We start from the raw sequence: 27,167 nt of genomic DNA, 5'->3' as shown, positions 1-27,167 counted from the left end.
TGAATGCAAACAAAATGGATCATGAAAATGTACTTTTCAACTTAATCTTATAAACCTTTTGCAAATCCTATTCTTAAACATAAAATCAGCTGAAACTTTACCTGTAACTGACTTCTTCTAGCTTTGTCTACCAAGCTTTCACTATTGGTTTGTTCATCTTCTAACTCATCTTCCAACTGTGCAATACGAGCTTCAAACTTCCTCTTCTCATCCAGGAATGCAGATCTAAAATACAATTATTTCAAAAATTACTTCAACTTTTCTGGATAGGGTAGCGTAAACTGCTACTATATGCAAATATTAGTATAGCAAAGATGTCTAAAATACATTAAAACAGAACTTATACCCTGACATAGCTATTTCTACTTGCTCAACAACTCTACAACATTATGCTTCATTTAACAAATGCTCCACGCATGGGTTAAGAAATAAGTACAGAGTGCTGATCTTATTGATTATCTGAAGATTCTTTTAGAAAGTCTAGTATGTTTTTTTCCGTCAGTACAAAAAACTAACTCTAAAATTAAAATGTCAGCTATTGCTACTAATAACTAACCTTCCGGCAGCACTGCTACCAATCTCATCTTGAAGCTCATCTCTTTCAGCCTCAGCATTTCTTCTCTGTCTCTCAGAAGCTGCCAAATCTTCTTGTAATTTCAGTACATCAGCTTCATAATTCTTCAGTTTCCTTTCAATATCCTTCATGGAGGCTTGCATTTCATCCCGACCCTGGCGAGCGTCATCAAGTTCTCTTTGATTGTCCTTCATCTGAGCCTGTACACGTTTGAGCTGTTTGACAGCATCTTCCTTTACACGGACAGCTAACTCTGCTTGTTGTTGAAGATCCTTAATGTCATTTTCTAATTTCTTTCTGCTATTAACAGCATTAGCTCTCTGTTTACGTTCATCTTCTAATTCAGCCTCCATTTCTCTCAACTGAAAATGATTAGAACAAATTACAGAATGTTTAGCCTTCTAAATGTGCTGTGTTTTTGTTATGAATGTCACTGGGACTATTAGGCTTAAATTTAATGAATGATTTTTTTTTAAACTTGCTTATTAAAAAAGGTAACTACCTGTCTCAAAAGAGATTTCTTTTGTTCTTCAACAGTTTCTTCTTTACCAAGTAAGTCCCTGTCAAATTGAGCCCGCATGGCCTGCATGTTGACTTCCAAACGTAACTTGGCATCTTCTGTTGTTTGCAGATCATCTTCCAGCTCCTCTATCTTCTGTTTCTGCTCTTCTAACATCGCATCCATTGCTCTCTTTGCTTTTTCAAGGTCATGAACCTATAATCATGATTGACATTTAAATATGCACCTAACATTTTTGAAACTATCCAAATATAATAAAATGCTTCACTAAGCACAGCCTGATATGACCACAGAGGGTTATCCTGAACAGTTGGGGCAAACACAATATTCAAGATTGATACTGTCTGAATTTGGATTGTGATCAAATTTCTAGCATTATATAGGTTTCTGACACAAAAAAAATGCAGTAAAAAAACTTACACAACTATTGGGCAATACTTTGGGAACATAAAAATTTCATAGAGATACATTCACTGAAACTAATGTTATTGTCTGGAAACCAAATGCGTCTTTGGATGATAGCGACTACATCATATGTTCAGGTTGTATAAAAATTAACATTGATATCTGACAAAATTTTCCTGTCAACGAGTTTTGACCAATCTACCCATGTTGGTACAAGAAAGCAATGTCTCTATAAGCTGAAGAAAACAACTTTAAAGCATGTTTTTGCTTAAATTTCCTTGCCTTCATTTTAAAGCACTTAAAAAAAAGTTTAGCAGATAAGCAAACATATTGACATTTAAAGCTTTATTGATTCACCAAAGAATGAGACCAATTACAGACTTCTGTGTACTGTAAATTTAGTGTAAATCTTAGTATGTAAAAATAGTTAAATCTTACACTCTTTCCAACATCATCCTTAGAGGACATTAGGTCGTCAAGCTCTCTCTGTTGTGATGTAGTCAAAGATTTCTGTTTGTCAAACAATTCCCTTAGTTCATCTAATTCTCTAGTCAAGTTCAGGATCTTTGTCTCTTTTTCTCTGCTATCTCTGTCAGCCAAATCTCTCTCTTGTGCTAATCTGATAAAATAAAAAGATTATTCTTTATTCATGAGATCTTTCTTTTTTAAACATTATATTTAACCTAAAACTTGAAGTTTCGGTAAAAGTGATCACAGAATTTGTGAATTAACCATTTATTCAAGTATCCAAGAAATAAAATAAGCTAGTTTCTTATATAGCAATAAATTAATTCCAATATAAATGAATCCACGGTAGATAAATTCAAACTGTATCGCAGAAAAAAGTGGAGCAATTGGTAATGTTAAAGGGCAAAGCTTTCTGGATAATTTCTTTTGCAAGCCCAAACCAAATGCAATTCATCTTCATGTAATTAACTACCATTCAAAATTAAAGCTACTTCCAGTTAAAGCCAAAAAAAATCATTATAATTCCTTTGGGCATTCTAACACATTTCACAGGTCAGTCTAGCTCTATGTATTTAAAATTCATAATTCAAAGACTCACTTCTCAGATACTGCCTTTTCTTCTGCTAATGACTGGTCAAACTTCCTCTGTTTTCTTTCGCTCTGTGTAAATGCTGACCTTTGACTCTCTAATTCTACATTAGCATCCTCTACCTGTAAATTGGAGTTGAAGTATTATCTTTAAAAAAGACTTGGTACACTAAAAAAAGTTTACAGCATTTACACTTTCACTGAATTTGAAGAAACTTGATACATTAACTGTAAAGTTGAATAAGCAAACAAAAATCAATAAAAACTTATTTTATGTAGTTGCAAACTAGAGGCTCTAAAGAGCCTGTGTCGCTCACCTTGGTCTATGTGCATATTAAACAAAGGACACAAATGGATTCATGACAAAATTGTATTTTGGTGATGGTGATGTGTTTGAAGTTCTTACTTTACTGAACGTTCTTGCTTCTTACAATTATATCTATAATGAACCTTGCCCATTAGTAACAGAGAAAAATATTTGGTAAAAATTTACATAAATTTACCGAATTAATGAAAATTGTTAAAAATTGACTATAAAGGGCAATAACTCCTTAAGGGGTCAATTGACCATTTAGGTCATATTGACTAATTTGTAGATCTTACTTTGCTGAACATTATTGCTGTTTACAGTTTATCTCTATCTATAATAGTATTCAAGATAATAACCAAAAACGGCAAAATTTCTTTAAAAATTAACAATTGGAGGGCAGCAAGCCAACAACCGATTGTCCAATTCATCTGAAAATTTCAGGGCAGATAGATATTGACCTGATAAACATTTTTATCCCATGTCAAATTTCCTCAAAATGCTTTGGTTTTTGAGTTATAAGCCAAAAACTGCATTTTACCCCTATGTTCTATTTTTAGCCGTGGCGGCCATCTTGGTTGGTTGACCGGGTCACGCCACACATTTTTTTAACTAGATACCCCAAAGATGATTGTGGCCAAGTTTGGATTAATTTGGCTCAGTAGTTTCAGAGGAGAAGATTTTTGTAAAAGATTACTTAGATTTATGAAAAATGGTTAAAAATTTACTATAAAGGGCAATAACTCCTAAAGGGGTCAACTGACCATTTCGGTCATGTTGACTTATTTGTAAATCTAACTTTGCTGAACATTATTACTGTTTACAGTTTATCTCTATCTATAATAATATTCAAGATAATAACCAAAAACAGCAAAATTTCCTCAAAATTACCAATTCAGGGGCAGCAACCCAACAACAGGTTAACAGATTCATCTGAAAATTTCAGGGCAGATAGATCTTGACCTGATAAACATTTTTACCCCATGTCAGATTTCCTCTAAATGCTTTGGTTTTTGAGTTATAAGCCAAAAACTGCATTTTACCCCTATGTTCTATTTTTAGCCGTGGCGGCCATCTTGGTTGGATGACCGGGTCACGCCACACATTTTTTAAACTAGATACCCCAATGATGATTGTGGCCAAGTTTGGTTTGATTTGGCCCAGTAGTTTCAGAGGAGAAGATTTTTGTAAAAGCTAACGCCGGACGACGACGGACGACGGACGACGGACGCCGGACGCCAAGTGATGAGAAAAGCTCACTTGGCCCTTTGGGCCAGGTGAGCTAATAACAACAGAAATAAACAACCAAGAGGAAATGAATGCCAATTAACTAAGTAAATCAGTTGTTTTTCATTAACACTATATTACCTCTTGCTGTAGTTTCTTCTTGGATTTTTCCAATCTGTCGTTAATTGCTTTAGCTTCTTCTAATTTGGCATTCATTGCCTCCATTTCTCTGTCTGTCTTTTTCTTGTATTCTTCCAAGGCTTCTTGTACTTTGGTTTCATCTTCAGCCTTTTTCTTATATTCTGTTACCTAGTGAACATTTTAATTAAGTTAATATTTTAAACAGATAAAATATTCATATATTTCAATAGAAAATATTAAGACATGTCCGCTTTCATTGTAAAAGATAAAATTCATCCATTGATAACTGTAGAAATTTTAATACCTTTAACAAACTGTAAAAAGTTTTGAATAAGTAAGTTCATGACATTCTGCATAGATGGAAGGTAAAAACATCAACCATTACATGCTGATAGTATTCTTTTTTTTTATTAAGAAAATTTGATAGCAATTCTGCAGTTACTTAAGGAGGCTCGAGGGTATAAGATTTTCAGAAAAATATCAAACATTTATTTTTCATAAAAATTTCATTAATTGCCTTTAGTAGTTGTTACTTAACCATATGGTTAAAAAAATATTCCAAAAAATCAATTCGTTTTGGCCCCAGGTGACTTTTAAAATGTATATATCATTGAAAAAGCTCCAAATTATCTCCCTTTGGTGCAAAAATGCCATTTTTTTGCTTTAAAATTGAAATATCTTTTTTAACTCATCGGTGACCTATATTTTTTAATATAATTTCCATATAAGCTGTACTTAAACTAAATTATTTTAAAATTTGAGCGATTTCTGTAATAAATTTCATTTTTTATTTTGATATTACCTTTCATTTCTCCTATCACTTCAACAGAAAATCCCCACCTTTACAAAAATGTATGCTTCTTCCGAAGGCAGATTGTGAGCGCAATCGAACGGTGACCCCACTTTTTTATTTCATTTTTCTATTAACTATAAGATAAAGTTCATTTACAGAAAAATATAGAGAAATCCTATATAAATGATTTAGACCCGCGAACCCCCTTAACAAGAGACTTTATCTTTTTCTTCTTAAATTTAGATATGCTTGTGCATTGCATTCTGTCATATTTTCATATTTTTTGACTTAATGTACTGTAATAGATTCCTCACACTAACCTTTACTTGCATATCAGATAATTGTTTTTGGAATGCTGCTTTTTGATCTTCTTCTTCCTCTAATTGGTCCTTCATTGCTTGGTTGTCATCCTCGGCTTGTCGTAACCGGGACTGAACTGCCAGTTTACCTTTGGTCTCCTCTTGCAATTGTTCCTGAAATTATATAAATTTTTGTTAAACCTTGAAAACTTAGAAAATTCAAATGAATAGACAAAATAGTGAGAATATATCCTGACTTATCAAAGGAGTAGGTCCGGTAAGACCCCTTTTTGGCCCCAAAATAAAGCAGTTTTACAAAATTGTTAAATTATAGATTTTTAGTTATTTATTGGACAGAAGAATGCTTCTGCTTCATAAATATGGGCTGTTTTTGACAATACAATGCACATATATTGGGTTGTGGCACCATTAAGTCATGCTAAATTACTGAAATCTTCAAAATTCTAGCATCTTAGTTAAATTTTAGACAGTTTCTGTGTAAAACGAAAGTGGCCGCATTCGTGTTCATCCTTAATATTGAAATGTGAGTTGTATTTTATGATAATACAAAACATATCTAAAGGTTGTGGATGAACACGGATGCGGCCACTTTCATTTTTGACAACCAGATGCTCCGCAGGGCGTAGCTTTATACGACCGCAGAGGTTGAACCCTGAACGGTTGGGGCAAGTAAGGACACAACATTCAAGCTGGATTCCGCTCTAAATTTGGATTGTGATTAAATAGTTGACACAGCATAGGTTTCTGACACAGAATGAATGTATTCAAATGAACTTAAAATTTTTGTTTTCTCTTTAATAGAGCAATTCACTATGCTGTTGAATATTAATCCTCTCAAAAAAATGTTTGAAGAAATTTTCTTTTTATTTATGAAATTTCAAATGAGAAAAATTTAACCCAATTTTTTATTTACATCCCCCTTTCCCTTATTCCAAAACTAATTTCAATTAAAATATTCTAATGGAGTTTGCAACAATTACTACTCATTTACATACATGATGTAAAAAAAACTGCTTGTTATCACTGAATGGTAAAGATTATTTAAATTTATCAGTTGGTAGTAAAAAGTGAATATGGTTACAAGAGCGCAATTATTCGTAATGCATTTTCCATAGGATACCACTAGTGTTCCGTATTTTTTTTCTCGAAGACTACACAAACTAGGGAAAAACGGGTGGCAGTTCCTGTTACTAGAAATGCCAGTGTTGCATTACAACCAACAAAAAATATAGGGTCATGCGGCTCAAATTGACCTAAAATGCAGTTGAAAAAAATCGTCTACTTTTTTCGCTTACTGAAAAAGGCATATTTTTAATGGCTCCGACATGCAGAAATTGAAGATATTTTCTATACTTCGTAAAATGTGAATATGATTTTCGGCAATTTTTAAACCTAATTGGATAAGCTTTCGATTAAATGTAATTCCAATCCTGTATCAACCAATCAGAAGCCGTATAGGATTCTATTCTGAGTACCATCTTGGGGTAAAAAACTTGCCGGTAAAATGTAAACAAATAATTGCGCTCTTGTAACCTATAGAGTAGTGAAAAAAATTTCCGAAAATTAAGCGCCCGCGCCAAAAGTCGCGCTCGCGTCTATCTAGATGATATCACATTTTCAAAACATTATCTGATCACTCTCTGAATTTGGAGAATTAGTTTTTGCCCGCCGATCAGGCCTAAAATTGGAACTGATTTTTTCACCAAATACAGTACTGGTCAAAGAGACATGAAGATAATGTTAATTTATTGGCTTAATTTTTCGAAGGTCATCCAACACTGACCATATTGTCGACAAAACCGTTCTGATATGGAAAAGCTACATCGAATTTGGAAGAATGGCTATATATGAAACAATTTCTCGAAAAAACACGTTTTTGAAACAGACTATAGTTTTCCCAAATGTTGAAAATATTATGATATTTCTACTTTAACCAGAGAAACTATTCTTAGACTACGATATTCAATGCCAAGATTATTTTTTCTACTTTGCAATTTAACTAAATCGTTGGTATTTGCTTAGGGACCCTTTTGGCCAATTTTCACGAAATTAGCTTTTTGCTAGAAAAGCAACTGAGACACTGTCATTAAGGTTAAAAACCAAAATTTACCTTCAAATTCAAGATTTATACATGCTTTTTCCGATAAAAACAGTAGATATCACAAAAACGTTGCATACTCTTCATACCTTGTCGACATTCGAGCCCACCCTAGATTTAGATATAGAAATAAATACAAATAGGAAACAGACTATAGAATGAATTCACGTCGATGAAAAGTCCATTTGACCCCGTTTCTCACTGTTTCACATTTTTCCCGAGCAAAATGACAATTTTTGATATTTTTCAAAGCCTTATTAAAAAAAAATGTCATTTCTCTATAGGTTACAAGAGCGCAATTATTCGTAATGCATTTTCCATAGGATACCACTAGTGTTCCGTATTTTTTTTCTCGAAGACTACACAAACTAGGGAAAAACGGGTGGCAGTTCCTGTTACTAGAAATGCCAGTGTTGCATTACAACCAACAAAAAATATAGGGTCATGCGGCTCAAATTGACCTAAAATGCAGTTGAAAAAAATCGTCTACTTTTTTCGCTTACTGAAAAAGGCATATTTTTAATGGCTCCGACATGCAGAAATTGAAGATATTTTCTATACTTCGTAAAATGTGAATATGATTTTCGGCAATTTTTAAACCTAATTGGATAAGCTTTCGATTAAATGTAATTCCAATCCTGTATCAACCAATCAGAAGCCGTATAGGATTCTATTCTGAGTACCATCTTGGGGTAAAAAACTTGCCGGTAAAATGTAAACAAATAATTGCGCTCTTGTAACCATATACATTGTATATTGTATATAACAAAGATTAAAGTTGATTCTGGACAAAGAAAGATAACTCCAATTAAAAAAAATTCTTGCAGATATTTCTTGCTTACTATACTGGACAAAGAAAGATAACTCTTAATTAAAAAAAAATTTGCTATTTCACTATATTGTGAAATTAGATATTTCTTGCCATTGCACAATACTGTGCAATTGAAAAGACTTGCTATTGCACAATACTTAATATAATAATTTTAGATCCTGATTTGGACCAACTTGAAAACTGGGCCCATAATCAAAAATCTAAGTACATGTTTAGATTCAGCATATCAAAGAGGCCCAAGAATTTAATTTTTGTTAAAATCAAACTTAGTTTAATTTTGGACCCTTTGCACTTTAATTTAGACCAATTTTAAAACTGGACCAAAAATTAAGAATCTACATACACAGTTAGATTTGGCATATCAAAGAACCCCAATTATTCAATTTTTGATGAAATCAAATAATGTTTAATTTTGGACCCCGATTTGGTCCAACTTGAAAACTGGGCCAATAATCAAAAATCTAAGTACATTTTTAGATTCAGCATATCAAAGAACCCCAAGGTTTCAATTTTTGTTAAAATCAAACTAAGTTTAATTTTGGACCCTTTGGACCTTAATGTAGACCAATTTGAAAACGGGACCAAAAATTAAGAATCTACATACACAGTTAGATTCGGCATATTAAAGAACCCCAATTATTCAATTTTGATGAAATCAAACAAAGTTTAATTTTGGACCCTTTGGGCCCCTTTTTCCTTAACTGTTGGGACCAAAACTTCCAAAATCAATACCAACCTTCCTTTTATAGTCATTAATCTTGTGTTTAAATTTCATAGATTTTTATTTACTTATACTAACGCTATGGTGCGAAAACCAAGAAAAAAGCTTATTGGGTCCCTTTTTGGCCCCTAATTCCTAAACTGTTGGGACCGAAACTCCCAAAATCAATACCAACCTTCCTTTTGTGGTTAAAACATTGTGTTTAAATTTCATTGATTTCTATTTACTTTAACTAAAGTTATTGTGCGAAAACCAAGAATAATGCTTATTTGGGCCCTTTTTTGGCCCCTAATTCCTAAACAATTGAAAATAAAACTCCCAAAATCAATCCCAACCTTTATTTTGTGGTTATAAACCTTGTGTCAAAATTTCATAGATTTCTATTAACTTAAACTAAAGTTATAGTGCGAAAACCAAGAAAATGCTTATTTGGGCCCTTTTTGGCCCCTAATTCCTAAAATGTTGGGACCAAAACTCCCAAAATCAATACCAGCCTTCCTTTTATGGTCATAAACCTTGTGTTAAAATTTCATAGATTTCTATTCACTTTTACTAAAGTTAGAGTGCGAAAACTAAAAGTATTCGGACGACGACGACGACGACGCCAACGTGATAGCAATATACGACGAAAATTTTTTCAAAATTTGCGGTCGTATAAAAACTATCTATAAAGTGACATTTTTCGGCATATTATGTAGATTTTTTATATTTGAGCTTGAATCGGATGGTTTTAATGACTTTAACAGTTAAAATCTTTCACATAAACTAATTGAATCAAGTGAATTAGACACTTAAGTGTTTAAAAAGTGGTCAAAATCTTTCGTCAGATGAACCTGAAATTTTAGGCCAAAATCGGTCTTTACCGGACCTTCTCCTTTAAAAGTTATTATTGATTTTATAACTTTTGCAACATCCATATCCTGTTGAAAAGGTATGAGAAAAAAGGGACATAGATTTAGGACATCTATAATGCAACATAGAATAGGACACTGATTTGAAACTAACAAATATATGTATATTAAAATCAGAAAGATTTTTGGGGTTCTGAAGAATATTTTTGAGAGTTCTCCTGCATTTCTGTATTAACAATTTCAAACCAGGATCCACATCACTCCTTTACAATATATTAAGAGCACTGTTTTCTCATTATTTTTGCATTTTAAACATTAAGAGATAATCTCTTAAGGCAGGACTAGTGTATACTGCTTCTACCTGTTTCAACAACTTCTTTTAAAGATGACTTACGTTAGCTTCAGCCAGCTGAGCTTCTAGAGAGGAGTTCTTGGCACCGACTTGTAACAATTTTGCATCAGTTTGCTCTAATTGTGCAGTAACTTGGTCTAACTCATTCTGTAAAGTAATATAATTATAATAATTTATACAGGCAAAATATTTACTTTTATATGCAACTTTTACTTTCTGCATTGAAGATGTTGTTTTGAAAAATAATGAAGCAATGGTACTTTACTAATAGTATTTCATAAGTTTAAGTGTACATGGAGTGGTTTGATTATACATTGTACATAGTGATTTTATTTTTACCTATCCCACATGACTAAGAATTTAAATTGCTTAAAAATTAATACATTTTTATTAGAATACATAAGACTACAAAACAAAAAAAAATCACAATTGTCAAGGGCAGAAATGTGGTGTAAAATATAATGAATATCTCCTAAAATAATTGAATCAACAATAATCGATATAAAGCATATGCATTTATAAAATTTTATGTACATAAACTTAAATTGTAGTATATATATTGCAATTTGCTTCTCGACTGATGATTATATTTTGATTCTAATCATTGGTGATGATGAGGTTGGACGATCAATGCATATAGTTGGAACACACACCCCTTTTTTTTCCTGGATCCACCCCTGAGTAACTTAACTTACCTGGAGTTTTGATGCCCTATCAGTTGAATCACCTTTCACTCTCTCCAATTCGGTTAATTTGACTGTCAACTCCTGAGCCTGCTGTTCTACTTGTCGACGTTTACGTTCTGATTCTTGTTTAGCCATTTGAACAGCCTTTAAATCATTTGCTAAATCTGCATTTTCATGTTCTAATGTCTGTTTCATTTTTTCTAGTGAAGATTTACCCTAAAAAAAAACAAGTGCAAGTTGTGATAATTTATTTCACTAGTTATGTTTTTATTTTTTTTCCATAATTTTCATTATCATTTTAGTAAACTAGAGGCTCCAAAGAGCCTGTGTCGCTCACCTTGGTCTATGTGAATATTAAACAAAGGAAGCAGATGGATTCATGACAAAATTGTGTTTTGGTGATGGTGATGTGTTTGTAAATCTTACTTTACTAGTCTTGCTGCTTACATTTATCTCTATCTATAATGAACTTGGCCCAGTAGTTTCAGTGGAAAATGTTAATAAAAATTTACAAATTTTATGAAAATTGTTAAAAATTGACTATAAAGGACAATAACTCCTTAGGGGGTCAATTGACAATTTCGGTCATGTTGACTTATTTGTAAATCTTACTTTGCTGAACATAATTGCTGTTTACAGTTTATCTCTATCTATAATAAAATTTAAGATAATAACCAAAAACAGCAAAATTTCCTTAAAATTACCGATTCAGGGGCAGCAACCCAACAATGGGTTGTCAGATTCATCTGAAAATTATAGGGCAGATAGATCTTGATCTGATTAATAATTTTACCCCGTGTTGGATTTGCTCTAAATGCTTTGGTTTTTGAGTTATAAGCCAAAAACTGCATTTTACCCCTATGTTCTATTTTTAGCTGTGGCGGCCATCTTGATTTGAAAGTCGGGTCACCGTACACATTTTTAAAACTAGATACCCCAAAGATGATTATTGCCAAGTCTGGATTAATTTGGCCCAGTAGTTTCAGAGGGGAAGATTTTTGTAAAAGATAACTAAGATTTACGAAAAATGGTTAAAAATTGACTATAAAGGGCAATAACTCCTAAACGGGTCAACTGACCATTTCGGTCATGTTGACTTATTTGTAAATCCTACTTTACTAAACATTATTGCTGTTTACAGTCTATCTCTATCTATAATAATATTCAAGATAATAACCAAAAACTGCAAAATTTCCACAAAATTACCAATTCAGGGGCAGCAACCCAACAACGGGTTGACCGGATCATCTGAAAATTTCAGGGCAGATAGATCTTGACCTGATAAACATTTTTACCCAATGTCAGATTTCCTCTAAATGCTTTGGTTTTTGAGTTATAAGCCAAAAACTGCATTTTACCCCTATGTTCTATTTTTAGCTGTGGCGGCCATCTTGGTTGGTTGACCAGGTCACGCCACACATTTTTTAAACAAGTTACCCCAATGATGATTGTGGCCAAGTTTGGTTCAATTTGGCCCAGTAGTTTCAGAGGAGAAGATTTTTGTAAAAGATAACTAAGATTTACGAAAAATGGTTAAAAATTGACTATAAAGGGCAATAACTCCTAAACGGGTCAATTGACCATTTCAGTCATGTTGACTTATTTGTAAATCCTACTTTACTTAACATAATGGCTGTTTACAGTTTATCTCTATCTATAATAATATTCAAGATAATAACCAAAAACTGCAAAATTTCCACAAAATTACCAATTCAGGGGCAGCAACCCAACATCGGGTTGACCGATTCATCTGAAAATTTCAGGGCAGATAGATCTTGACCTGATAAACATTTTTACCCCATGTCAGATTTCCTCTAAATGCTTTGGTTTTTGAGTTATAAGCCCAAAACTGCATTTTACCCCTATGTTCTATTTTTAGCCGTGGCGGCCATCTTGGTTGGTTGACCGGGTCACGCCACACATTTTTTAAACTAGATACCCCAATGATGATTGTGGCCAAGTTTGGTTCAATTTGGCCCAGTAGTTTCAGAGGAGAAGATTTTTGTAAAAGTTAACAACGACGACGGACGCCGGACGCAAAGTGATGGGAAAAGCTCACTTGGCCCTTCGGGCCAGGTGAGCTAAAAAATAAAGGTTAAGTTCTTAATTATTTTTCTTTTTTAACTAGATGAATTCAAAATAATAGTTAACACTAGTTTTCTATTGAATCCAATTTACTATTTATGCTCTAAAAAAAAATTCTATTTTGTCTTACCAAACATTTACCCTCGACTATATCTGATAAAAATTAATACCTATAAGCTGTATTGCTTTTGGAATAAAGAATATATTCAAGAAACATCACTTACCTTTTTAACATTTTCTAATTCTTCATTTAATGTTTCGTTTTGTTGGTTATGTTTTGATCTGGCTTCATACAAATTGCCTTCATATTTCTTTTGTGAATCTTCTAAGGCCTTTTTTAAGTCTCTAAGTTCATCTTCACGTTTATTTCTGAGTTCTTGTACAGCAGCTGTCGCATCTAATGATTCTTCAAATTCTGTTTTCAAAGCCTCTAATTCCTAAAAATTAGACACAACCCATCTTATTTCCTTTATAACTAAATATAATAACTGAAGATAACTTGCATAGAATAGCAAACTTTTTATCATATACATAGAATAACAAACATTTTATCATATACATAGAATAACAAACATTTTATCATATACATAGAATAACAAACATTTTATCATATACATAGTTATATTTTCCAATCTCAATAATATATTTTGTTCTTTTTGTGTTTTTTCAAAAAAAAAATCATTTTTGTTTCAATCAAAAAATTAATTTTCATTCCTTTGTCTTCACTTAAATCTTGTTTCATATAATTTCATGTTCGTGTCTTCTAAAGTTAACTACATGGTATATGCTCACATCATTATGAAGGCCATACTATTATCTAAAATTGATTTTATCTTCGTTATTTGAATGTTGAGAATTATTGTCTCATTAGCACAACTCTTTACTTTTATATGTTTACCTCACTTATATCCCTTTTTTGTTTTTCTGCCCTGTTCCGACTCTCCCGCTCGGCCTCCAAGTCTTCCTGTAGTTCTTGGATTTGGTTTTGTACCTCTCTCATTTGTTTCATTGAGGAAGCTTTACTGACACTTTCTTCTTCAGCACTAAAAAATAAAGACAATTACTTTTAGTATAAAGGCATTTCTAGCTTATAATTAATCCTTTTATAGGTGGAAAATAAAAATAACCTGTTATTTGTTAAAATAAAGATACCATGGATTTTGATTCCTTAGAATTGTTTTTATTTCTATATACACCTTTGTACAACTCATTTTATCAAAAATATTGAATTTCATCATCTTAATTGTGCAAACTTTTGCTAGTTTTTTAACCATGTTAATGTACTCATCTCATGTAAGAAAATGGTGGTTTCTTATCCTATTTATATTCTTTTACGTTAACATTTTGAATTTGGTAGGTAATCAGAAAATCATTAGGTATACTGCCCTTTACAAAGTTGTCAGACAGATAATTTCTTATGAGAAATATAACATAATCCAAGTGTTCATGTCCTATGCTTTCCTTACCAAATCTACTTGTAACACTTGATATATACTGCAAACCAACTAAATTTCGAGAGCAATTTATTTTTGCAACTTTCGCCTAAGAAAAATATCACAAAATTTATAAACATGAATTTTTCCTTATTTAATTACATCAAGTATATGTGAAAATCGCGAAATTTAATTGCCCAGAATCAGACTAGAAAGGGACAAACACAAAATAAAGTATCCATGAAAATAAGTTGGTTTACAGTATTCATCACAACTTTTATAGCTGACTTGTATTGGCTTTGCTCATTGTTGAAGGCCGTACAGTGACCTATAGTTGTTAATGTTTGTGTCATTTTGGTCTATTGTTGATAGTTGTCTCATTGGCAATCATACCACATCTTCTATTTTATATTTTACCTCTGAAGAGCATGTTGAACCTCTTCTTCTCTCTTAGATAATTGGTATTGTAGATCTTCAACTTGTTGCCTCTTTTCATTTAATTGTTCTCTAAGATCATTTAGTTCAGACTCTAATCGTCTCTTTATTTTTTCTAATTCTTGCCTAGCCTGTAGGAAATAATAGAAATGTTAAATAAAGTAAATATAAAAAAATTATAAATTCTGTGATACTGAGCTTTAGTAGATAATTTAAATTATTTAATGTTAAAATTATCTACTTCCATCATCTGAAATTTTGGCGTGCACAAGCTGTTATTTTTTAAACTATTCTTTTATATATTGATTATTTGTCACAAATTACAGGTTTGTCTTACTTGCAGTTTATACAGTTTGATTATAACAAAACCAACATAAAATATCAAGTTTGGATGCAATCACTTCAGAAGTTACAATCTGAGGGAGTGTCTGTTACTGTATACAAGTTACTTTCGTGGGGTGTTAATTTTTCGCGGATTGAAAAATATCGCCAAAATAAATTCGACCAATTTAAAAGTGTACATGCAAGGTATTGATGAGAGTTTTAAATCCGCCAAATATTTTGAATACCTTATTCCAAGGAAAATCGTGAAATTTTACAACCCCCAAAATTACCTGCAATACGGTCTTTAAACAAAATGAATATTACATACAAACTGAAACAGCTTTCACTAAAATGGATATAAAATAAGAAGTATACCTGTTGTTCTTTCCTAAGTTTTTCTTCTAATTCTTTAATTATTTGTTCATATTTATTTTTCAATTTTGTCATTTGTTTTGATTTTTCCTCTTCCTCCACTAGTTGTGTTTGTATTTCACTGACTCTCTCCTCCAAGAATCGTCTTTCTTTTGACAGTTTTTGGTTACCATCATCCTGAATAGCCAGGTCTTCTTCTAATTTCTTGATTTTAGAATCAGCTGACACTTTCTCTAATTGAAGTTTTTGTCTAGCTTGTTCCTCTTCTTCTAACCTGAATAAGAAATCAACATAAATTGTAAGTCATATTGACATTAAAATATATTACTTGAAAGAAACTCAAAATGCATAAGGCCGAAAAAAATATATATGTCTGTTTCCTGTTTCCCGACCGACCATAACTCAAACCCCCTACCCTAGATCTTTTTATTCAATTCCAGGAAAAAATGGTTTCCGGTCCGATCCAGATCCGTGTCTTACTATGTCTGAACAATCAAAATGGCTGCTCCCAGCACAAATGTGCTACAACTAAGGTTTAAAAAATGTCAGCACTGCGAGGATTATTCAATTCAAGCTTCTTTAAAGAGATTAAATCATTTTGGGATACAAAACCCTAACCAAACATGACAATTAACCGACTGCAAATCCGACAGGGATTGCAAAAATTAAAAAAAAAAAAAATCCCGACCTAACGACCTTGATTTATTTGCCTTGGCAGCAGGTAACAGACATATTTTTTTTTGGCCTAAGGACTATCCTAAACATTTTCAAAAAACATGCTCTGCAGTTATATTTTGGCTCAAACAATGAATAATCACTCTTGACGACATGTTTAATTTTATTTGTTAAAATGTAGCTCTTGATTTGTGTCTAATGAACAATTTACTTTACTAGTTTTGAAATAAAAATTATGGATGCTTTGGACTCACATTGGATGCAGGTTTTAAGTTGTTTTTTCTTGGTGACCTTTTCAAACAATCAGGGAATTCCAAACAAGGTTGTGATTTGTGATGGTTTAAATGTCTTTTTATTTTCTTCTGGAACCAAATTATTATTTAGTTTTGAAAATACTGCTTTTCCATTCTATCCATGTGAAACAAAGGTCAATTTGTAGGTTTTAATTTGCTTGTTTGTCAATTTACCTTGTAACAGTTTCCCTCTATCCCTACTAGATATCAATATTTTACAGTTATATCAAACAAATCATTATTTGTTAACTAAAAACCTACTGTTCTTCTAAGTCAGCAACAGTTTGCATAAACTTTTTCCGTTCATCAATCAGTTGGTTACATTTTTCTTCCTCCTCCTCTATTCGAAGTTCAAGGTCATGTAAAATATCCTCTAACTCTTGTTTCTTAGCTGACATTCTTGATCGAGACTATATCAAAGAGAAAACTTTGTTTAACACCATCAAATGATTTAATCTTCCTTTTTTTTTACGTACACACTCATTGTTCCACTTTTTTTTAATATCACAGACAGTAAAAATCTAAAGAATCTAGAGAATTGAGGTATATAATGATATAAATATATTTTTGTGATTTTACTTTATCAAATTAGGATTCACCAAGTTTATATTTAATTTTAGCCACATATATGCAGCTATTTCCATAATGACATGACTATTCCAATATTTTATAAAGAAAACTTGCTGTCACTTGCAATAATGAAAACAATTTATTCTGATATATCCCTTATTTACCTCTTCTGCCTCTGCACACATTTCTGTCTCAGCCTGTAGTTGTTCTGCCAAGATAGATTTCTCCTCTATAATTTGAGCATATTTCCGCTCTAATTCCTGAACTTCTGCTTTCGACCTATCGAACGCTTCAACAACTTTTCTCAATTCTTCCTCTTTCACTGTTAATTTCTCCTCCTGACCTGTTACAGGCAACAATGGTTTCACCTATAATGTGAAAATAAAAGACATGATTAAAAATTTGTAAGGGTTCCGCGGAACCCAGTGTCTCTCCTACTTTTGCTGTAAATCGCAGGCTCAACAAAACTGAGGAAAAAAGTCAATAAAAATATTCCTCTTGTTACTATCTTATGATTGTGAGAAGCTAATCTGTCCAATTTTGGTAAAAATCTATGATAGTTTAATGAATATAATAAATGTTTTGAAAACTTTAACTGCAGACTGTATGTAAGGTAAACTGGAAGAAAACTAAAGTCCATTTAAAAGAAAAATACAGAAAAAATGGAGTTCTGTTTTTACAAAATTTACTTCTGGATACTATCTAATGATCATAAATAAGCTTCTGTCAAAGATTGGTACAAACCCAGGATAGTTTAAGAAAGTTATTAAAATTCTAAAAACTTTAACCACAGAGTGAATGTAATGTTACCCAGCAGAAAAACTAAGTCCATTTATAAGTAAAATACGGAAAAATGAATTCATTTTTTTACAAAATTTACTTCTGGATACTATCTTATGATCATAAACAAGCATCTGTCAAAGTTTGATACAAACCCAGGATAGTTTAAGGAAGTTATTAAAATTCTAAAAACTTTAACTATTAAAATTCTAAAAACTTTAACCACAGAGTGAATGTTATGTTTCCCTGTAGAAAAAACTAAGTCCATTTATAAGTAAAATACGGAAAAATGCATTTATTTTTTTACAAAATTTACTTCTGGATACTATCTTATGATCATAAACAAACTTCTGTCAAAGATTGGTACAAACCCAGGATAGTTTGAGAAAGTTATTAAAATTTCAAAAACTTTAACCACAGAGTGAATGTTATGTTTCCCCGTAGAAAAAACTAAGTCCATTTATAAGTAAAATACGGAAAAATGAATTTATTTTTTTACAAAATTTACTTCTGGATACTATCTTATGATCATAAACAAACTTCTGTCAAAGTTTGGTACAAACCCAGGATAGTTTGAGAAAGTTATTAAAATTTCAAAAACTTTAACCACAGAGTGAATGTTATGTTTCCCCGCAGAAAAACTAAGTCCATTTATAAGTAAAATACGGAAAAAATGGAATTTTATTTTTACAAAATTTACTTCTGGATACTATCTAATGATCATAAAGAAGCTTTTGTCCAAGTTTGGTAGAAATACAGTATAGTTTAAGAAAGTTATTAAAATTTAAAAAACTTTAACCACAGAGTGAATATTTGTGGACGCCGCCGACGACGACGCCGACGGAATGTAGGATCGCTTAGTCTCGCTTTTTCGACTAAAGTCGAAGGCTCGACAACAATCAATAAACAAGAGTCAGTATCACATTTCATGATTTGGACATCATCATAATGATACATTAGTATTAAGTTTAACTAATACTTAATGGTTTGGGAAAGTATGCTTTTAGGTATACTTAAAATGAGTCTTTTCTCAACATCTTACAATTCTTTAATTTTTTGTTTGTTGCTGATGCAATAAATGGCATCAGAACAAAACCTGATTTCTGCTGTGAATGTAAACTTTTTAATTACCTTTGTAAAAAGTCTCCACCATGCCCAGTTTCTGAGCTTGAGATAAGCTGCACAATTTCTCTGGATAACTCTTATTGCACTAAGTTGTTGTAATCGTTTCTGGTAGTTTCTGTAATAATAAAAATCTCCTTAATTACTTAGTAAAATTAAAATTTCAACATTATTTGTTGGAAAAGTTCATGATGTAGTTAGAAACTGTAAGATCAACATGTATAAGAGTAGACAATTTCATATGTATGTTAGATCAACTATTCATAATACAATTTTCTGGCCAAGGAATATACCGTTTATTGTTTTGTCTCCCTTTGGTTCAATCCTTTTTTTGTGTTCTTGAAAGCTTTTTTTTCTGATTTTACAGTATTTTGAATAAATCAATCTCTAAAGCTTATCATATTTAAACAGAAAATAATAAACAAAATTATTCTAAAAAGGAATGCCTTTTATCCTTCTATTAACCAAATTTAAACCTTAACAGTTAATAGTGCCTTACCTTCTAGCTATTAAACCTCTACACAATGACTGGAACTGAATAATAACATCTGTTAATTTGAGATCTCTTTCCTCCTCAAGATGAGCCAATACACCAGCTCTGAAGAAAATCTTACTCTGTCCTACTCTGTACAGGTTAGGGTCTAATTCTAGTGCCTGGATCTGAAATATTCATATTAAACTTAACATCTTGTTTTCTAGAATTTCATCAAAAAAGTTCCAAGTTGACGGTATACTTCCTTAAACCCAATATATGACAAAAGAACTTCCAGATTTATACCCTAAAGTAAGAAATCTAACACAATAGTGTTTGCTTTCAGCCATAATTTGTTCTTTACTACAATTTCCCAGTACATATAACATTTACCATATATATCAAGAGTGAAACTTCCAGAATATGCATGCACAAAATTGGTCTTCTAATCAAATATTGAATTAACGTTGGCTCAAACTTCTGGTAGGTGGGTATCTTTTTTTCTTTTTTTTTTATAAACACATGATATTTTGAATTCTAGTTCACAATTAGGCAGTAAATTATTCAAGACATTTCTGATATTCAGAATTTTTCAATCATTTCAATCACATAAACAAATTGAAGTTGATATCAATATAGTTAACAACCTACCATTCTTTCTACAGCTTTCTTTCCATCCATGAATCCCTTTGGAATGGTATTTGGACATAATATTTCATATCTTTGACGGAATTCTTGGAACAAAATTCTATTGGGAAATCCCTGCCTACAGATTCTAATACCTTCTAATACACCATTACATCTTAACTGTTCTAATACTAAAGGTGAATCTATTTTACCAGCCTACAAAATAAATAACACGAGATTTTACTTTTCATATCCATTTGAGAGAACATTTTAAGGTTTAAACATTCAAATCAACATCTTTAATGAAAGACCTTCAATGAGCATTTTCTCGTATATCCTATTCTTCACATCCATGACATCAAGAATTACTATTTTGGATCTTGAAGGAAAGTTGAACATGTGTAAATTAAAAGCAAATATCTAAAAATTATCATGCTTCACATGTTGGACACAATTATTGGTGCCCTGTGACTCAACAATTTTTTATAGATAACAACTTATTTGAAACTTTGGAAAAATTATAGTTGGACCTATTGAGAAATCAGTCTATATTACAATAAAAAGATGTGAAGTACTCTTTTAATGATCAAAAAGGTTTATGCTGTGCAATGTTTTGATCATTAATACCTTCTTTTCATGATTTGGAATGATACATCTGACGAAATTAGGATTTGTGTTGCGTAGAGTAGCCATCAGTTTGGCCAATTGCTCTTTATATAATTGTCCAACAGTTCGGAACATTCCCTTTCTGGTTCTAGAACCAAACATTGTATCTCCTCCTGCTGTAGCTCCCATACCAACAATCTCAGCTGTAACACAAAATTAAATCTATTAATATCTTATAACAAACAACCTCAGCTGTAACACCAAATCAAATCTATTAATATCTAATATTATCGCTATTTTGCGTATTTTTCCTTTGATCTTTTCAAATCATGCTATTAGCTTGAGATAGAAATAATTGTCAGAAACTAAGTGCATTCATGCCTTTATCAATGTTAATGTCAACAACGTAATAGGCAAAATAGTGATAAAGTTATCAATGGTTTTTCAAACTCGTTGATATTTCATAGTGAAATCTCATCTTAGGGCTGTCACCCTTCGAAGAGATCGAAGCTAAAAAACAACCTCTTGCTTGAAAAACATTGATAATCAATTATAACCAACTATCTCAGCTGTAGCACCATATTATTACTATCTTATAAATATATAACAATGTCAGATTAAAAGTCAAATTCAATCAATTAATATATTATTAACAACAATCTTAGTTGTAAAACTAAATAAAATCTATTAATATCTTATTACATACAAACTCAGTTAAAACACCAAATAAAATCTATTAATACATTGTATCTTATTAATGACAATCTCAGCTGAAACACTTGACTATTTCTATAAATATCTACTGTAAATTCACAAATTGCGAGTTTTTAATTAATGGAAATAATGCGACTGGGTGTTTATGGTAATAATATCATTCTGATATCTGATATATGTTTCTGTATGCAGTTCTTTTTATGAAATCACAATAATTGAAACTACATGTTTGTTCACTATTCAAAAACCGCAGTGATAAATGCACACAATAATTTCTGAATTTACAGTATCATTACGGACAAACTTGGCTGTAAAACCAATTTAATTCTATAATAAATATTTAAAATTACAAGCAAGCACAACTGTAAACTTAGTTCTATAAATATCTTTTTACCAAATTTTTCAGTTGTAACATCAAATAAATTCTATTAATATCTTATTACCAACAATCTCAATGTTACACCACAACATTACTATTAATATATAACATTACCAACAAACTCAGCTGTAAAACCAAATTCATTCTATAAATATTTGATTTCCATATATTTTAGCTAAATCACCAGACTTATTCTACTAACATTCTATATTTTGATCAACAATTAGAAAGATACATCAGTTTGAACTATATTTGTACAGTAAGATTGTCAAAGGAATTAAACCATGATGCCACAACAGAAATCTAGATCAGAGTGAAGATATGTTTGTACCGTCGTTCAGATACACAGTTAATATAGAAATAAGAAGATGTTTTATGAATGCCAAGGAGACAACTCTCTACTAGAGACCAAATGACATAGGATTTGTCAACAATACACAAAACCTAACTTAATAGCATAATACCAAATCGGATAATTTTTTATTCCTTTAATGTAAAAATCTCGTCATTTGCATAGCCTGATATGTTGCTTTTCTGTTAATTGCATAGAAAAAAATTACAATCTACTGATGCTTTGTTAAAAGTTTGATTTTTTTTTAATGGAAACAACAATTAAATAAGTACAATCGTAAAACCATCAATTTTGCCTATATTCTTCTTTATTCAGACTATAAAATTCACTTTTGTATTAAATGAATGAATCTTTATTGCAAAATAATTAACATCCTAAGAACAAAATTAACAACAATTATCATATGACTAAACAATTTCTCTTTTCATTTGCAAAAAAGCATACAGTTTTCTCTGATAAAACATTATATTCATTGAAAAAGATTGTGAGAAGTTAACATAAGATTAGGAACAGCTAACGTGTACCCAAAGGCTAAATATGGATATTCCAAGGCAAAGTTAATGATGTAGGGTTGTGTAATCAAGCAAGTTCTTGTTTTTTCTTTTCTGTTTCATATCTTTTTCCATGTATGTTATTTTTCTCTCTTTGTTTTTTAAATGTTTTTTTTTTAGTAAACTTTATTGAAAATTTTAACTTATGAAAATTAAAGTAAGCAAATGCAAAACTAGTTGATATATAAAGTATAAAAAAAGAGCAGTTAAAAAGGATCTTGTGCAAATACTAGATAACTAAAGAAGGAAAAAAGTTATATAATAAAACAATTGTTGATTTTTGATATGGGTTGAAACAATGATTTATCAACCCCATAGATATGACCTTCACTCTCGGCTGTTGGCCTCTGTGAATATCATATATCCGGCATTGATAAATCATTGTACCAACCTTGTCAATTGTCAATAATTGTATAATATTACATAACATAAAACATGGATTGACAGCAGGATAAAATAGTAAAATACTATGAAAAATGTGAAGTTATGAAACTATGAGATCTAATATTCCATGCAGACTTTATATGATAACATAATTTAATGTGCTAGACTTACTATCAGCTTGAATTAAATACAAAAAATGATTATTAAATAAGCCAAAAACAATGATACTTTGGTAAAAAAATGTGTTCACACAAATCTATAAGCTGGACAAACTAGAACAAAATGATCTTCATCTTCAATAACACACATTTAACAGAATCTACTTCAACATTTTCTTTCAGAATATTATTTAAATTACCAAGTTCAACATTTAACTTTGATGGTCCAATAGGTACAGACAAACACGATTCAATATTGTTCAAGTAAAATATTTTTCAAATCTTTGGTTTAATTTCAATCTACTTTACACATTGTGCCATGAAGACCTTTTTTTAATCTACTTAGATTTCATGCATGATTTTTTTTTTTTTTTTTTTTTACATCAGATAACTTTGTGATAATGCATATTAAAAATAGGATATGACAAAAACAAACAATTATCAGCCTTGGTAGATGATAGTTATGCGGTATCCAGCAATTAAGAGTTATGTTGTATCTGTAATACATCTTTCCAGTATCAATTTTCCTTAGTTATGGTAAACTTTATTCAACTGATTTATATGTTACGGTAAACATTTGCATGACTACCAGGTCATGTAAACTCATTTCTAGACTTTATATTTCTGCAAATTATAAGCCAAAACATCATGGCTGTTTAATTATGTGTTTTGGGATATCCTATATTTGATAAGCTTGTGATAATCGCTTGCCCATTTTTTAATCATATTAGTCAAACTTACCATCTTTCCAGATAGCACTAACAAAAGAATCTGAGGAATTCTGGAGAAGGGAGACCACATTTTCATTTAGAGGGTCCATGTTCTTCATCAACCACTGTTGGGCACTGTAATCCACCTGTAAAACAAAATAATAATAGACAAAAATAAAATGATTTTAAATGTGTAAAATTGGTAAATATTAAAAACAGGTCTAAATTCATATTCACTATTTTGTTATGAGCATTTGAAATTGGAGGTTCAAAGAGGTACCTTATTTATTTTTTGCCAGAAATCATTAATATACTGTAAATTCAGAAATTATTCAAGGTTTTTGAAATTTCGAAAAAAAGCGTCATAGTTGTAAACACAATAATTTAAACTCGCATTTTGAAGTATTTAATCTGAATTAAACAGGATTTTTCTCAAAATCATAAAAATTAAAATCACATCTAAGTTGTAAAGGACAAAATTGCAATAATAAATGCACGCAATAATTTTTGAATTTACAGTACTACTTTCCAAAATGTAAATTACAGATTAAACATTAATCCATACCTGTCCAGCATAATGGATAAGACTGAAGTCAGCATCTGCCCTGAAGTCTGGTTTCCTGAACTTAGGGTGTTGGGAATGTTGGGAAACTACTTTCTCAATGAAAGATTTATCTGTAGCTTTAGGGAACCAGCACTCTTCATCTAATAAGGCAAGAACACCCATTGGCTGTAGAAAAGAAAATTCATTTAGCAAATTAGTTTACTATAGTCATTAAAATATTCAATCACATAAAAAAAATCTGAGTAAGAAGCCCTGGAATTGATAACTTATAATATACAATCTTAATATCATTATAATAGATATATCCTTAAATGTGTGATACTTGATCGGCAAAAGAAATCTCCAACACTTTTCGATTAAATACAAACTTAAATAAGGCTGTTAGTTATCACGTCTAAATTGTTTTACATTGTCATTACAGGTCTTTTTTAGCTGACTATTGTTGAAGGCCGTATAGTGACCTATAGTTGTTAAATTCGGTGTCATTTTGGCCTTGTGTTGTCTCATTGGCAATCATACCACATCTTCTTTTTTTGTATTCTTAGAATTTGGATAGTTGTTTATGTCTGTGTGTATTTAAGTTATTGACAACCTCATAATCGACATCTCTTTCCATGTTTTTATGTCACGACTTGAAATCATTTTTAGATGAAATCAAGGTGCATATCAAAATTCAAGTTTAAATATCCTATTGATTTCCCTTTTGTATGTTGCAATCAATCAACTGCATTGACAAGTGAAAACTGAAAATAACACTGAATATCTCTAATAAGATTTTGCATCTAATATAACACCAACCTTCTCTATATCTCATAAATCAATAGAAAGTTGTAAATTTAAATAACACCAACCTTTTCTAATAAATCAATGGTAGGTTGTAAATCTAAACCAAAATCAATAAATTTCCATTCAATTCCTTCTCTTTGGTATTCCTCTTGTTCCAAGATGAACATGGTATGGTTAAACAGCTGTTGAAGCTTTTCATTGGTGTAATTAATGCACAACTGTTCAAAGGAGTTCATCTGGAAGATAAAAGGGAGAATTATAGAAAAAAGCCAACTTTTAGAATCATTATTAAAACTTATCAATTTTAGTATGTATCCATTGAACTAACATAAGTTATATACACTCAATAGTAAAACTTAATTCATTGAGGAATATATTAGTGACATTCAAAAGATGACTTTTGTTTAAAATTTTGGTGAATATTCACCAAATACTGTAGCATTTAACTCTAATCTTAAATTTACTTGTTTAAAACGCAGTGATTTCTGTGCCATATTGCAAACATACATTTTTTTAACTATAAAGAATACTATATACATTATTTTGTTTTCAGAAACACACTAAAAACTTTCTTTGAGTTCTGAACATAACATGCCTTTCCATGCAATTCAACACTTAACAAATGTACACATTCAAAATTACAAATATGGGAAAAAATATATAAAATATTTAAAAAATTCTAACAGTTTAATTTTACTGTTATTTGTTGTGTCAAAAAGGACATTAGATTCTACATAAAAAAATGTTAGTTTGTCATTCAAAGTAAAAATAAAATCTATTATTCTAATAAAACAAAGAAAAAAAAGCTATATTTATTTTAAAGTCAACTGACAACACTTTATAAAATCTTAACCATAAAAATCCATTTAGCATTGCAGCCATAAAACACATTGATAAAATTATTAACTAAGACAATCACAAAAAACATCACAAGTAAAATTAGAACAATTAGCGAATCTTAGGTCCTACAGATGTTTATGGTTTACAAGTATGTTATAATGATGTAATTCATTGCCAGAACTTCCTTCGTCAGCCTGTATTAAACAAACAGACCAAAGACTCAATTTTCTTATTTTGACTCACGCAAAAATGGCAAATAATAATAAAATGGACATTTTGGACTTTAGTTAACTATTTAAGGTTTAAAGCAAATTGAAATATCTTCTTGGAGGAAAATATTCCTTGTACATTATGGGCCCATAATAATTCCAAGTATGTCATAACTTCCACTACACACAGCTATGTCTTGCTCTTTTGAAAGTTGTCTCTCATTTAATAATAGTGTCATTAAACCTTTTTATCCTTATCACTTATATTTTAATTTGTTTTGAGCAATTTTTTAAGATAATAGTCAACTGAGGACAGTCATTCTGGGTATACTTAAATTATTAAGACACATAAAGCAGAGACCAATACACTATCTCAATAATACACACACACGCAACTACATGTTCAGTCTACATCAGTGATTATTGTGAAATTATAATTTAAATGGCCCTCATCTCATCTGACTGGTTTACCAAAATTTCCCCCAAATAAAAAATATACAGTGCAATGCATATACAATTGTGTATTAATATGGGTAATTTTTCTATAAATTATAAAGGAACTTCAGTTTTTCTTTGTTTATGGGGTCAAGCCAGTTTAATTTAGTCTGAAAGTGGACAGTCACACCACATTTTCCTATATCTATGAAGCATTTTCCATTTTTATAAAATGTGGTGTGCTGCGTTTTCTCTCTTGTGTTTATAAGACCGTACTGGACAAAAATAACTGTTACATAAATTTGCTTTTGGAAGAGGTTTGATACATTTTCTTAAATATTACCTTGTTCAAGATTCACTATTTTCCTGCCATAAACCTCTGTATTAACTTTTTTTTTAAGTGGATA

General features: G+C 31.0%; 1 protein-coding gene across 4 annotated transcripts in view; it reads right to left on the bottom strand.

Moving 5' to 3' along the window:
- The window catches only part of LOC134725317 (myosin heavy chain, non-muscle-like), a 58,215-nt gene that overhangs the window by 7,069 nt on the left and 23,979 nt on the right, over positions 1 to 27,167 (bottom strand). For all 4 annotated transcript variants that reach the window (XM_063589037.1, XM_063589035.1, XM_063589034.1 and 1 more), the window contains 22 exons: positions 25,342 to 25,512; positions 24,491 to 24,655; positions 23,957 to 24,071; positions 20,699 to 20,880; positions 20,096 to 20,287; positions 19,472 to 19,632; positions 18,982 to 19,090; positions 17,235 to 17,438; positions 16,762 to 16,910; positions 15,536 to 15,806; positions 14,819 to 14,967; positions 13,867 to 14,011; positions 13,193 to 13,405; positions 10,893 to 11,099; positions 10,240 to 10,344; positions 5,344 to 5,496; positions 4,231 to 4,398; positions 2,566 to 2,678; positions 1,938 to 2,118; positions 1,077 to 1,289; positions 557 to 936; positions 102 to 225 (listed from right to left, as the gene is read on the bottom strand). In XM_063589037.1, the coding sequence (XP_063445107.1) occupies positions 102 to 225; positions 557 to 936; positions 1,077 to 1,289; positions 1,938 to 2,118; positions 2,566 to 2,678; positions 4,231 to 4,398; positions 5,344 to 5,496; positions 10,240 to 10,344; positions 10,893 to 11,099; positions 13,193 to 13,405; positions 13,867 to 14,011; positions 14,819 to 14,967; positions 15,536 to 15,806; positions 16,762 to 16,910; positions 17,235 to 17,438; positions 18,982 to 19,090; positions 19,472 to 19,632; positions 20,096 to 20,287; positions 20,699 to 20,880; positions 23,957 to 24,071; positions 24,491 to 24,655; positions 25,342 to 25,512 (3,870 nt within the window). The remainder of the gene's footprint in view (positions 1 to 101; positions 226 to 556; positions 937 to 1,076; positions 1,290 to 1,937; positions 2,119 to 2,565; positions 2,679 to 4,230; positions 4,399 to 5,343; positions 5,497 to 10,239; positions 10,345 to 10,892; positions 11,100 to 13,192; positions 13,406 to 13,866; positions 14,012 to 14,818; positions 14,968 to 15,535; positions 15,807 to 16,761; positions 16,911 to 17,234; positions 17,439 to 18,981; positions 19,091 to 19,471; positions 19,633 to 20,095; positions 20,288 to 20,698; positions 20,881 to 23,956; positions 24,072 to 24,490; positions 24,656 to 25,341; positions 25,513 to 27,167) is intronic.

The sequence above is a fragment of the Mytilus trossulus genome, chromosome 7 (genome assembly GCF_036588685.1).
Source record: "Mytilus trossulus isolate FHL-02 chromosome 7, PNRI_Mtr1.1.1.hap1, whole genome shotgun sequence".
Classification (NCBI taxonomy): domain Eukaryota; kingdom Metazoa; phylum Mollusca; class Bivalvia; order Mytilida; family Mytilidae; genus Mytilus; species Mytilus trossulus.
The sequence above is the reverse complement of the archived record's forward strand: the minus strand, read 5'-3'. Positions and strand labels throughout refer to the sequence as shown.